The 13,762-nt window shown below is 34.8% G+C and overlaps 5 protein-coding genes and 1 long non-coding RNA gene across 8 annotated transcripts; 4 read left to right on the top strand and 2 right to left on the bottom strand.

The window, feature by feature from the left end:
- Positions 1–38: 38 nt before the first annotated feature.
- On the bottom strand, positions 39–2,377 carry LOC134827618 (U3 small nucleolar RNA-associated protein 15 homolog). Its single transcript, XM_063840350.1, has 2 exons — positions 2,160–2,377; positions 39–2,095 (listed from the first exon to the last, which is right to left on the bottom strand). Exons 1-2 carry the CDS (start codon positions 2,275–2,277, stop codon positions 651–653), a joined length of 1,563 nt encoding a protein of 520 aa, XP_063696420.1. The 5' UTR covers positions 2,278–2,377; the 3' UTR covers positions 39–650.
- A 58-nt stretch (positions 2,378–2,435) lies between these two features.
- Positions 2,436–3,275, top strand: LOC134827621 (iron-sulfur cluster assembly 1 homolog, mitochondrial). Its single transcript, XM_063840353.1, has 4 exons — positions 2,436–2,647; positions 2,711–2,764; positions 2,830–2,905; positions 2,958–3,275. Exons 1-4 carry the CDS (start codon positions 2,564–2,566, stop codon positions 3,134–3,136), a joined length of 393 nt encoding a protein of 130 aa, XP_063696423.1. The 5' UTR covers positions 2,436–2,563; the 3' UTR covers positions 3,137–3,275.
- A 132-nt stretch (positions 3,276–3,407) lies between these two features.
- LOC134837088 (ras GTPase-activating protein 1) lies at positions 3,408–7,279 on the top strand. Its single transcript, XM_063852402.1, has 8 exons — positions 3,408–3,680; positions 3,750–3,857; positions 3,932–4,004; positions 4,072–5,331; positions 5,389–6,103; positions 6,163–6,354; positions 6,435–6,591; positions 6,663–7,279. The coding sequence occupies exons 1-8, from the start codon at positions 3,572–3,574 to the stop codon at positions 6,812–6,814; spliced, it is 2,766 nt and encodes a 921-aa protein (XP_063708472.1). The 5' UTR covers positions 3,408–3,571; the 3' UTR covers positions 6,815–7,279.
- A 579-nt stretch (positions 7,280–7,858) lies between these two features.
- LOC134837090 (uncharacterized) lies at positions 7,859–13,602 on the top strand. 2 transcript variants are annotated; one of them, XM_063852404.1, is made up of 4 exons: positions 7,859–7,951; positions 10,441–10,746; positions 10,804–11,043; positions 12,043–13,602. In XM_063852404.1, the coding sequence occupies exons 2-4, from the start codon at positions 10,452–10,454 to the stop codon at positions 13,569–13,571; spliced, it is 2,064 nt and encodes a 687-aa protein (XP_063708474.1). In that variant the 5' UTR covers positions 7,859–7,951; positions 10,441–10,451; the 3' UTR covers positions 13,572–13,602. The 2 variants fall into 2 exon arrangements, with proteins under 2 accessions (XP_063708474.1, XP_063708475.1); XM_063852405.1 differs by having other exon boundaries at positions 10,428–10,746.
- LOC134837089 (mitochondrial intermediate peptidase) lies at positions 8,081–10,339 on the top strand. The gene has a single exon (XM_063852403.1). It carries the CDS (start codon positions 8,214–8,216, stop codon positions 10,323–10,325), a length of 2,112 nt encoding a protein of 703 aa, XP_063708473.1. The 5' UTR covers positions 8,081–8,213; the 3' UTR covers positions 10,326–10,339.
- Positions 11,058–13,707, bottom strand: LOC134837093 (uncharacterized). Of its 2 annotated transcripts, XR_010162335.1 has the most exons (4): positions 13,602–13,707; positions 13,445–13,539; positions 11,325–11,874; positions 11,058–11,239 (listed from the first exon to the last, which is right to left on the bottom strand). It is a non-coding gene; the product is annotated as an uncharacterized LOC134837093 (long non-coding RNA). The 2 variants fall into 2 exon arrangements; XR_010162334.1 differs by lacking the exon at positions 11,058–11,239 and having other exon boundaries at positions 11,246–11,874; positions 13,602–13,703.
- Positions 13,708–13,762: the final 55 nt, after the last annotated feature.

Raw genomic sequence — 13,762 nt, 5'->3', positions numbered from 1 at the left:
TTTCGATGACAGCAAAATAGCCTTAGAAAAAGTAAATACCTATTAAATTATATTTACTCCCTTGAAAAAACATGTCTTGGATCAGTCCGACAGAAAAAATTTTGAATGGTGTATCGATTATTAACACATTGGACGACAACACTCTCTTTTACAGTCTAATAGATTTGGCATATTCAAAAGTATTCGGAAATGAAAGAGAAAAGGAACAAAAGCTGGCTGAATTTCAAACAACAGAGATGGATAAAAAAGAAATGATTGTTTCAATTAAAACGTTGAGCTATATTTTAAGTAGATTAATGGTTGTAATAGGCACTCCTGATGTAATTCGTGAGGATTTGATAGTTCAGTTGAAAATGTCAGACGAAAAGGCAAAAGTGCTGACAAATTATTGGATGACAAAAACAAAGTCTTTATTAGAAAGCGTTGTTGCTGATAAAGAACTTCTTGATGTCCAGTGGGATTTAAAAGTAACAACAAGTTCATCTACGCATCAAAAGTCCAAATTTCCAGCTAGCGTCTTGAGACTAAAAACAGTTAATGAAAATAATAATTTGCATTTGAATATGGCAAATGAAGAGTTGAAAAATCTTTTCACAACGTTAGAATCGTTACAAAACGATTTGGATTTATTGAAATAAATTTTACGTATTTTATTCAACAGAAATGATAGACTTTCTTTTTGCATCCTCCGATGCAGTTTGTAAATTACTGTAATTTTGCGCCTTGACTGAATCAATAGATTCAACATTTGAAGCACTAAATAACAATTCCATTACTCCCCGCAATTCCATAAACTCTAACGAAAGTTTTTCTTCTTCCTGAATTCGATCTTTTAGTGCTATGAAATGTTGTTGTACATCTGAAGACATGCTATATATGCTATGTTCATAGACTTGCATAAAAGTTGTTGCTGCATCGAGGAGTGTTCTATTGAATCGATAGTCATTGAAGTATTTTTTAATGAAATTTAAATACCTCGCAAGTACATTTTGTGTTCGTCCCATCAGTGCTCTCTGCAAGCCCTTCCGATGAATGAGCTCTCGTATAATGGCAACACTTACATGAGGCGTTTTATTTGTCAAATGAGGTCTTAATGCAAATTCCAAAGCAGCAGAGTAATTATACTTCCTGAGATATTTGTCGTATTGCGGTTCAGCATTTTTAACGTGGTCTTTTATGACCTCATCTACTTTATCCAATACGTCAAAGCGTCTTTGTTGTTGCGTAAATTTAATATTGCTTTCATCATTTTCCGTATCATCCATGCGAAAAACAGACACTGTCCCATCAACCATTCCACCTGCAAGAACCTTATCATTTTTTGCCAAACCCAAGCTGAGAATCGAATTGGGAAAATCAATGCTGTGGACCACTTGGTATGTAGCAATGTCGTATATTTTACAATGTTTGTCCAGACTGGCTGACACAAGACGTTTCCCTTTGCTTGCCATGCGCAAACAGGTTACCGTCTTGTGATGTTGGTTAATGCTAGCGAGTAATTTTCCACCACCAAGCGCATCCCAAACTTTAATTTCAGTGCCACCGGCTGTAATGAAAATACCTCCCGTCGGAAGCATTAACATAGATTCCACGGGACTTCCATGCATTACCTCCATCACACTATTCGCAGTTCGAGTATCATACATTTTTACAATTTTATCATAGCCACCGCTCAATATGAGGTTTAGTGAAACAGGACTCACACATCCTGCTCTAATATAATCGCTATGTTCAGCAAAAGTATTAAGAGCTTTTTCTGATGGAATATCCCAAACTTTGACTGTTTTATCATCGGAATAACTTGCAATAGTGGTATCACTTGCAAAGAATGTGCGGTGAACAGGTGCTTTGTGTCCTTTGAACAAACGCAGAATATTCTTAGAGCTCACGTCAAAGAGACGCACTGTTGATTCTTCATCTCCAGCAACTAAGAGGCGATCGTCATATCGAAAATTTCCACCATATGCTTGTTGTTGAAACTTGGAGAAGTTTTTAATAACAAGTTTTGTGGTTGGGTTGTAAACTTGGACACGGACAGAACATGAAACTGCAAAATAGTTTTGCTCCGAGTGACAAAAATCAATATAATCGATGCCTGCAATTGCAAACAGAGAAATAAAAAAATGAAAAATATTTACGATAAACATTTTCATATTTACCTCCAAACTCTTTTATGTGATACGGTTTCCCCAATTTTTTCCAATAAATTGAATCAGGAGTGACTGGAACTGCAGTTTTATTGAAAGTCTGAACATTCGTTCTTTTAAACGAATTCATTTGTCTAAACTTCTTTTATTATTTATTTAAATAAAAAAAATAAAACGACCATGTGTCAGTCATGACTTCCGGCTTGAGGTGTTGCAATCGGCGGCAAACTTAATGCTAATTCAGATTTATCACTTTTGATTGTCTCAATTTGTGCCGGCTGGGTCTCGGGTCTGTCAATAATTTTCAATTGTGTATTCTGGGCTGAAAAATACATAAATATTTACAATTTACAAGCCAATACATATTTTTCTTAAATTTATTTACATTGGTAAAAATTCTTGTCCGTTATTATTCCATGGCTACGAAGGTTGTGGCCACTGCTACTGTCAGAGCGCTTAAAGGTCGGAAATTGATGCCGACGAAAGCGGCCTTGACTCTCGTAAGACTTTTTTATTCTTAAACATTTTCAGTCAATTTTCTACATCTTTTTCTCTTTCCAAAGACTCCAAACGCAGTAAACCGTGTGAAACAACTGCTAGAGGGAAAAAATCAATATGTAAGTATTTATCAAATGCCTGCATATTTGTTAATTACGTGATATCCTGATCTTTTTTACGTCAGATTGGATTGAAGGTCGGGGTAAGGCAACGAGGATGTAACGGTCTATCATACACTTTAAACTACGCAGAAACCAAAGGTTAGAACATTGTTACAGTATTACAAGAGAAATCCTATAATTTTCTCTTTAGATAAACTAGATGAGGAAGTGAAACAAGACGGAGTCACTATATTAATTGACAAAAAAGCCCAGCTGTCACTTCTTGGAACCGAAATGGATTATGTAGAGTCAAAGTTGTCCTCAGAATTTGTCTTTAATAATCCGAATATTAAGGGAACTTGTGGTTGTGGTGAATCGTTTAATATATAGCTGACTAAATGAAACCTTGATGTAAATTCAAAGATATGTAGTTGGATTAACGAATGTTTGAAAACATATTAAAATCTTTAAATATTTATTTATAAACAAATAGCTTAATAATAAATCATATGTAAATAAATACAAAATGTTTTTTTTTAAATTCAAAGCTAAATTTTATTTAACAAAAAAAAATGAATGATGTTTAATATTACACTTCATGTATGAACAAGCTCATATTGGTTGCGTACAATTTACATTTGTCATCGATTTAGCAGGCAATAACAAAAGATGAAAATATTCACATAAATCGTTTAAATAAATAAAAATATAAATTTCAATTACGTACACGATCAACAGTGTTTTAAATTAACTGTTTGTTTTACTCTCGGCAAGTTGTGTTGTCAAAAAAGTGAAGAAATAAAATTACGGGCAACTCCTACAAGAATGGCTACGTTTTCAAGTAATAGTGATGAGGAAAAAGCCATTGATTTGGCAGATTTGGGACAAGAGTTAGATCACGATGAGTTTGATGCCCCTACCACATTGAATGGAGGTAATATGCCTTTCAGAGTATAGAAATTTATGTACTTACAGTTTTAAAAATATTAATCCATTGTATTAGATCGTCAATTAATAGCTCCTCCAGAGACAGAATGGTACCATGGTCGATTAGATAGGTATAGTGCGGAGCAAAGATTGAGAACTAATAATGTTTTAGGCAGTTATTTAGGTATGTTTTATTTGTCATAAAGTTTACCACAATGTATGTGCCTACATACCTAATATTTTTTATACATTTATTAGTTCGCGAGAGCGACCGCAAACCTGGATCTTATGTACTAAGTTATTTGGGTCGTACAGGAATCAATCATTTTCGGTGAGTTCTTTATACAACTGATTTTCTTTATTTGTTTTTTTTTTTATAATGCAACATATTTTTTCAGAATAACTGCTGTTTGTGGTGATTTTTACATTGGTGGACGTCAATTTTTTTCTCTGAGTGATCTAATTGGTTATTACACATCTTGTAGTGACTTGCTTAAGCGCGAACGACTGATTTATCCTGTAGGACCACCAGAGCCTGTCAACGATAAGAAAAGAGTGGTAGCAATTTTGCCATACACAAAAATGCCTGATACAGATGAGCTGACATTCCAAAAGGGAGATATTTTCTTCGTTCACAATGACATGGGCGACGGATGGTTATGGGTAACGGCTCACCGAACTGGCGAACAAGGAATGATTTTTCGTGAGCTTGTGGAAGATTTAGATATCAGCATTGACCCTAACACGGTATTTTCATGGTTCCACCCGAATTGTACCAAAAACGAAGCCGTTGATATGCTTGTGAAAGCTGGTCCGGGCAGCTTCTTGGTGCGCCCTAGTGACAACAGTCCGGGAGACTACTCCCTTTTCTTTCATATTAACAATCAAATACAACGATTCCGAATCGAAAAGAAAGGTGTTCGGTACTTAATGGGTGGTCGAACCTTTGAGTGTTTGGACGCTGTTATCCATAGATATCGAAAAGAGCAAATTGTCGAAGGTTACACTTTGCAGCATCCAGTGCAAGCTGGAGCGGCACCGGATTTCCATGCACCTACGCCTCAATCGATTGCAGCCGAAAAGATTTATGCCACACTCCGAGAATGTCGTGACATGAACTTGTTAAACAAAAACAAGGGCATAAAACATAATGGACATCTGCAGAAAAAATCTGATAAGACTGCAAAATGGAAGAATCTATGGTTCGCCTTAATTGAAGAGGGGTGTGAAATGCATTTATGTTTTTATGACAATCCTAAGAAAACTAAGCCAAAAGGACTAATTGACTTGTCCTGTGCCTATCTATATCAGGTACATGAGTCACTCTTTGAAAGACCATTCTGCTTCCAAATTGTTGAACGTGCACTTCCATGTCTCGCCACAATTACTTATTTGTGTGCTGAAAACCAGGAAAATTATGTTGCTTGGATAAACGCTCTGAAGCCACACTGTGTCTCGCAGTTAAGTAAAGCACAGTCAAAGGTGCCAAAATTACGTGAATTGCGTTGTTTGAATTTGCAGGTGCTAGAGGCACATCGGTTACCATTTAAGCTAGTGCCACATCCTTATTGTGTCATATCTTTAAATCAGGTACGCGTCGGGAAAACTCGTGTCAAATCAACGCCAGATCCCGTGTGGGAGGAAGATTTTGTGTTAGAGTAAGTACATACATATTTCTATTGCTTTACTTATAATAATGTTACTGCTTTTATTAGTGATGTACCTCCAGATGCGGCCACGATAAACATCACAGTTTTAAGTCGCGGCAAACGAGGAAAAGACTCCGAAGTTGCAGAACTAACAATAGAGTTATCAAGCCTCAAAAATGGACAAGAAATTGAAGAATGGTATTCTCTTACGGGTTTGACTCCAATGGGAGAATGGGGCTCTCTTCGTCTTCGTATACGTTTCGTGGACGATTTGGTGATGCCCTGTGATGAGTATAGTCCTTTACAACAACTTCTTCTTGAACCAGAACTCACATCTGTTAAAGCTCTCTCTGAATTGTGTCACAATGATCGTGCACCACTCGCTACGTCTCTTCTTCGTATATTCAAACACGAAAAACGTGAGACAGAGTTAATACGAATACTTTGTTTACAGGAAGTTGCAAAGGAAAGTGAAACATCGACCCTTTTTCGTGGCGCTAGCTTAGCAACCACACTTATGGATTTATACATGAGAACCGAATGTTATGCATTTCTACATTCTGCTCTCTCAGATACCATTCAAAGATTGTTGGAGAGCAAACAGTCTGCAGAGCTAAATCCAACAAAAATGGATGTAAGCGATGATGCGTGTTCGAATGCCGAATTCCTGCTAATTGTACTTGATCAAATCACCCAATCAATTTTTACGTCACCAGAGTCATGTCCACGATCAGTCAGATTCATATGTCACTGTTTACAAAAAGCTGTTATAGCTAAATGGGTAAGTTAAATGAAAGTAAAGTCTGTTACGAAGAATTTAAAAGTATGAAAAATTTATAGCCAAACGAACGTCTAGTCAGAACAAGGGTCGTTTCAGGGTTTATTTTTCTCCGATTGCTTTGCCCCGCACTGTTAAATCCACGACAATTTAATTTGGTTAGCGAGACACCTCATCAAATGGCAACACGATCGCTCATTATGGTTGCTAAATGTCTCCAAAATTTGGCGAATTTGATCGAGTTTGGCGGAAAGGTAAATCATTATTACAATTACCTACAATTATCTACTGAGTTGAATATTTCTTTATTTACCTATGTATGAACATTTTTCAGGAACCCTACATGGAAGTTGTCAATCCATTTATACTAAAGAATAAAGAGCGAATGATTGTATTTCTCGATCAACTATCTAACGTGACGGATCCAAATCCTATTCCGGGTGGCATAATTTTAGAAACTCCAAAAGAAATTCAACAATATTCAGACACGGGTAAGACTAAACACCTAAAAAATTTATACATATATTTTTTTAAAATAAAATTATATCATTTATTTTTACAGGCCGTGAATTGGCGACATTACATCATATCTGTGTTTCATATTTGCCGGACTTGCAACAAATGTCTAAAGCGAACTCATCAATCAAAAAATTAGTGACAGTCACCGAAATGCTTTCAAAACACAAATTAAAATATCGCGAAATGATAAGTTAATCAGACACTTGACAGAACTAAAACTAGCTAACGTTGTTAATCACAATTATGATTATGATAATCGCATAAATTAATTTACTCAGCGTATACTTATACTGATTAGAATATATAACTATCATACTTTCATTAGATCAACGATTTCAATATAAATTCAGTCATAAGCAAATAACCACTTAGTATTTAATTAGGAGATAAAATACTAATTAACCAATCGAAGTCAATAATTCATAAACTATACATATGTTCTGCATTTTGCTATTTTATTTTTTTATGTTGTACCTACCTACGTATTTTCGTTTTCATAGAATCAAATATAGGTAATATGCTTAAACCATTTTAGATTTAAAAATATATGATTGTCTATAAAACCAAAATTATGATAAAGAATCTGACCTTGAATATTAAGAAATTAAAAAAAAATCATATTATTAGCCTAATTCTAATATTCAACTTCAACTCTTTAAAGTCACTAATAAATAAATTCAACAGTATGATTTGAAATTGTTTCCTTATATTTTCTCACGTCATTTTGAGTCATTTTATACTTATTTTTGATGAAAAATGAACATATGAATCATGTCCAAAATAATATTGAGACGGCCATAAATAGACAAGCAACAGCAACGTAGGGTGATTTGCGTTCTCCAATTCTTGCTAACTTCCAAAAGATTCCGAGTGTTCTACAAATTTATTGATATTTTAGCAGACCTCGGATATGTCAGTAAATCATAGCTTACCCAGTTTTGTGTCGATCAATAAAACTCGGAAACAACGATCTTAGATATGTACACGTACAAATCAGCATCAATATGACTGAACACAAACTTTGGAAATTGAAAATAGCACTCTAAAAATATAGAAAGAATAAATTTATGAATAAATTTTAATACCACATTCTTCACCATTTTAAAAGTTTTAGAGTATCTAATGATTTTTTGCGAAATTATTTTAATTTTTATCTGAGAAAAAGTAATGACTATTTGTACGTGGTTTGTTTATTTCTTGTACTAAAAAAACAGCTGATATTGACACTTTAAATTTTGACATCAAATGACAAGTCGGGAAATCGTTTTCAAGCAAAAAAGACTTATTTATTAAAGGTTTCCTATTTTATTTTCAACATAGCTGAAACTAAAGGTAAATACTACTTATGATAAAATTATTAATTTAGTAGCTGAATCAAAAATTCATTCCGAATTACGAAATTGAATTTCAAAGTGAGGTTATGTTTTGAAATACATATGCATGATTGTAGAACTTATTTAATAAATACTAATAAAAAAATGTCTTATACAATAAGTCCATGAGAGTGAAAAATAATTGCAAGATTGCTATACAATTTGCAAAAAATCACAATTAAAGTGTCGATAGAATTTCTTAGAAGGATTATTATTTAACTATGCAAAGGGTTAATCGATTACTCAAGCACACAACAAGTAAATTTGATTTTCTTGTTGGAGCAAAAAAACTCTTATCGACATGGTCTCCATTAGCAACGGTGTTTAATAGTCGGCCAGTGGTGAGACTGAACTTAATTCAGGAGAAGACGGGGCTTTTCGGAAATCCAAAATTAGCGTTACGCGACGGGTTTCTCCTTATGCAAGAAGACGCCATATTACGTACAGAAGTGTTGATGGAAGAGGCAATCTCAATGACTCGCAAACGAAAATCCGTCGAAATATTCGATGAAATATCGGATACTCTATGTAAAGTAGCAGATTTGGCAGAGTTTGTAAGAATAGCTCATCCAGAAGCACAAATTCGCATGGCAGCTGAAGACGCTTGTATCAGTATAAGTGGAATGGTAGAAAAACTCAACACACATAGAGAACTCTACAAGTCGTTAAAAACAGTTACTGATAATGGTGACAATTTTACGACTGATTTTATTGATGATCATGTAGCTGAGTTATTTTTATTTGATTTTGAGCAATGTGGTATACACTTAGAGGAGACTCAGCGCCGCAAAGTTGTCTATTTGAACAATTGTATACTACAATGCGGACAGAAATTCATGGCGGGCGCAGTTGAGCCACGAGCCGTTAGAAAAAGTATGTTACCTCAAAGGTTACATCAATTTTTTCCTCATGACGATGACAATTTGTACATTTCGGGCTTATTTTCTGATTCACATGATGCACAAGCAAGAGAGGCAGCGTACAAATTGTTCCTTTTCCCTACCATTGACCAAGAAAAGCTTCTTCATGAATTAATAACAACACGACATGAATTGGCAGTTACATGTGGCTTTAAAACATATGCTCATCGAGCTCTTAAAGCTAGTACCATGGAAACTCCGGAAAACGTTAATGCCTTTTTAGATGTTCTCAGTAAGGAACTAAAACCACGTGCTGCAAAAGAATTTGCACTTATGCATGAAATGAAAAAACGCGATACAGGTCATGACACTCCTTTAGCAGGATGGGATGTTCCATATTTCACTGCTATGCTCAAAAAACAACATTTGAAAGTCTCAGCTGCCGAATTCGCACCATACTTTAGTTTAGGAAGTTGTATGGAAGGATTAAATAATCTGTATAAAAGCTTATTTGGAATTTCGCTGGAACATCGAGACATGCTTCCCGGGGAAAGTTGGACAGCCGACGTCTACAAACTAGCAGTGGTCGACGAGAAAGACGGTCTTTTAGGATACATATACTGTGATTTCTTTGAACGTTCAGGAAAACCAAATCAGGACTGTCATTTTACCATAAGAGGGGGAAAGCAACTCCCAAATGGCGAATATCAGCTACCAATCGTTGTGGTAATGCTTAATTTGACTCTTCCCCGATGGTCAGACCCAAGTTTGTTGTCACCAGCAATGGTAGATAATTTGTTCCATGAAATGGGTCATGCGATGCACTCTATGTTGGCACGCACAAGATATCAACATGTCACTGGAACACGATGTAGTACCGACTTTGCAGAAGTTCCATCTGTTTTAATGGAGTACTTTGCCAGTGATCCACGAGTTTTAGGTTCATTTGCAAAGCATTATCAAACACAAGAACCCATGCCAAAGGAAATGATTGAAAGATTATGCGATTCAAAACAACTTTTCTCAGCGAGTGAAACCCAGTCTCAAGTATTTTATTCGGCACTCGATCAAGCATATCACGGACAGCCATTGAAAGCTGGACAAAACACGACGCAATTAATGAAAGAGGTACAGGCCAAATATTTTGGATTGCCGTATGTTGAACGAACAGCTTGGCAATTAAGATTTTCCCACCTTGTTGGTTATGGGGCAAAATATTACTCTTATTTAATATCCCGAGCGATCGCTTCATGCATTTGGAATGCTTACTTTGATGCAGATCCTTTTTCGAAAGATATGGGTGAAAAATATAGACGAGAATGCTTAGCATATGGAGGAGAAGTGCCCAGCCGCGAACTCGTTTCTAATTTTTTGCAAAAAGATATAACACCAGATAATCTGACGAAAAATCTAATTGAAGAAATTGATATAAACAATGATAAAATAAATTTTATTCATGAAAAGAGGAAATAAAAATCATGCAATAAACAAACAAATTGCAATTTAATTATTTATTTATTTTTATTATTTTTTTTTTCAAAAATATATTTACAAACGTGATTGAACTTAGTTTAGTTTTATATTTTAGTGTGAATCAATATGCCAGCACAGAGAAAGACGAAAAGTATTGACAAACGTATTCACTTAGGTAGATGGATAACGGGTCGTCACAATTTGTATCCCGGATTAAATCTTTCAAAATTTTTTGAAAGTTCAATAGAAAGCACACGAGATGGACCTTTTCCATATTTTTTGGACTACCCTCAGCCATTAAGTGATGCTTGTATTCCGTTGACACGAGAGTGGAAGGATATCGGGAGCGATATTGTCGAGCGATCTTCAGGATACTTCAAAGAACTTAATTTTGTAAAAGAGAAAATGATGTGTAACAAAAGTAAGTTTTTTTTTTATTACAACCTTTAAATATTTATAATCTGCCTTTTTGTTTCAGAGTTGTGTCGTCTGTGGAATGTTAGACTCAAACAAAGAGGTTTGTCAACAAATGGAGATGGCCCATTCAACATTTATCCCGTTGAATTACTGGAATATGCCAAGCTGTTAGAGCTTAATCCAGAGCCCGAATTTATTGGTGGTTATAATTGGTATCTTACAGGAGGCAGTCTGTCTGTAGTTAGAAATAATGATAAAAACTACATAGTAAGACCATTTGGAGAAGAATTAAACCATTTAGGTAATAAATTAATATCAATATTTTTATTAAGTACACAAACGATTTCCCTTAATTTCAAAAATTTGTAAAGAGTTGAATTTGTCATAAGGTAAATTCATTTCACTTGCTCCCAAATTCTCCATAAAAAGTTCTTCAATTTGATTAATGTTTTCAATTAACACTGAGACTACTTCTTCACAATTGAGCATATAACATCCTGAAATATTAAGTGATTTTAACGTTTTGCAACATTTCAAATACTTGCATAAATTTTCTGTGGTTAAGGCATAGCAATAACTAACATCTAACTTTTGTAGATTGCTTGAACTGACCAGACATTCTCCAGTAAACAAGGGATTTCCCATCAATGTTAATTGTTTTAAATTTTGTATCTTAGAAAGAAAGCACTTTATATCAGCATCTCGAATCTGACAATTTCCCAAATTCAATGTTTCCAAATTTTGAAACACACTCATTAAAACCATAAAATCACATTTTTCCAAAGGAACATAATTGAGAGTAAGACTTTTTAAAAGTTTGCACTTAATAGATATGGTTATGACTAACGATCTTTTGTACTCATTTTGCATCATGAGTCCTCCGGTAAATTTAAATGATATCAAATATGGTCCAGTTTTCTCTAAAACATCATTAATTTTCTCCAATGAAACATTTCTTATGGTACATTCAATTTTCTTTACTTTGCGGTAATGCACTTCAATAGCATCATTAAATATTGATGATGACTTTTGCAGGTTCATTATATCGAAAAGGGAGATAAATTTGAATAGATACAAAAGACAGTCTTGATCCAAAATTTGTATTTCCATCATAAATATGTAGGTATAGAATCTGCAATAAAAAAAATTCAGGATTGAATCTGTTAAATTCGTTTTTATTTTTCAAGTGAGAAATCTCCTCTCGAAACTATGCAACATACAACCGCATTTTTTTTATTCACATAAAAATGTTAAGAGATAATTAATATTTACTTATTTTATTTGGAATATCTCATTTCAGAAATCATACCAGTCAATAAGAAAGGAAAACATATGTCAATTAATAAAGCAACTAAAATAGATCTCAGTAAGGGAGGCCCAATTCATGAGGTTTCCACAAAAACTATTGGAAAAGATCTTATTGTGATGGTACGCTCTAAACGTAACATTGGCCTGTTGCAACAGTCTTCCGAGACAACTTTAAGTAATTTCGAATCGAAAGTGCCTTATGTAAGTTGTGACCTGACTTCTGAGGATAGGCATTTGGCAACGACGAATACAGATAAACAGTTTCGAGTTTACGATCTTAGTACGCAACAAACTCTAAACAAATTTGATCTGGATTATTTGTCATCACTTCTTTATGATAACTGGTCGTGTGTCAAACGCTTTCAGTCGAATAGTTATATCTACGCCGACCGGCGAAACCTTAGACCACTAGACATACGAACTAAAGTAATAGGATCTTATCTAAATGTAGGAGAATATGGAGAAATTTGTGATCATATAAGTTGCATTGCTCCTAGTCAGCGATATGAGCATCTCATTTATGTTGGATCATCGCATCGACTGTTCGCCATAGATTTAAGAAACTTTTCCGGAACAATAAATGAGCAAAATATGACACTTTCATGGACACATATGATGAATTTGCCTCCATGTATGGTAAAAACAACTGCAATAGACAATTCGGAAATCATTTTGGCATCTAGCAATTTGACTGGAGATGCAAGGATATTTCTCACAGACTTTAACAGCGAGTATAAAAATTTGTATCTTCCATTAAAGATACCAAGTATTATTGATTCACTCCAAGTAGCCAAAGACAATTTCATATGTCTCAATCCTGTATCATCAGTTAACCGACGAGTGCGTCTTTGTCAAACTGGTATGGATTTTATGACAAATAGTAGCGATAGAACTATTTCAATTATTAGTCAAAATAGCATTTGCGACGTATTTAAACAAAACGTTATGAGAGAAAAGATCGACGATATATCTATTGTGTGTGAAAAAATGAAGAACTGGGCAGAAATGGTAGATGACACAGAAATTCTACCAGAAACAAAAGAATTCGGAGCAACAGCAGTAATATACAAAAAAGACATGGTTAGAGTCCTCAAGTCAACACGACTTACAAGACCAAACAAGCTCGAAGAAGAAGTTGAAGCGGCAAAACCCAAGCAACGTCCCCGATGGCAACAAAGTATCACAAAACTGTCAAACTACAAAGACGCTCTAGTTGAGAGCATAATGGAAGTGTGGGATCTTCCGATAGACGATAAGGATTTGTTGGATCTTCCGAAGGATGAACCTGAACCACTAGATATCAAAATTCAGGCGTGGCTCGCTAAATCACAATCCAAGACCGACACTTATCTCGAATTCGACGAAAAGTGTCAAGAGCCTGGTATGGAACTTACTCTTGCAGACTCAAAAGATTCTAATGAAATCCAAACACCAACTCAACAAGATGCATGTCCCATTAAGACCCAAGTGACTCCGGCAAAGACAAAATCTAAAAAAAAGAAACATGTAATGGGATTCTAAGCTCAATCAGGTTTCAAAAATAAACAATACATTTCTCAAAAAATAAATTATTTAGATCTTTCTTTCTTAAAATATTGCCAGAAAATATTGACGAACGTCCAATGGGGGTCGTGGATTTATTGTATGAATTAACATGAAACTAATTGAGACGAATGAAAGTGATCAATTTGCCAACTGCTAATCCTGTGTCC

This window comes from Culicoides brevitarsis, chromosome 1, assembly GCF_036172545.1.
Source record: "Culicoides brevitarsis isolate CSIRO-B50_1 chromosome 1, AGI_CSIRO_Cbre_v1, whole genome shotgun sequence".
NCBI classification, from domain to species: domain Eukaryota; kingdom Metazoa; phylum Arthropoda; class Insecta; order Diptera; family Ceratopogonidae; genus Culicoides; species Culicoides brevitarsis.
This window is presented reverse-complemented; position numbering and strand designations above follow the sequence as displayed.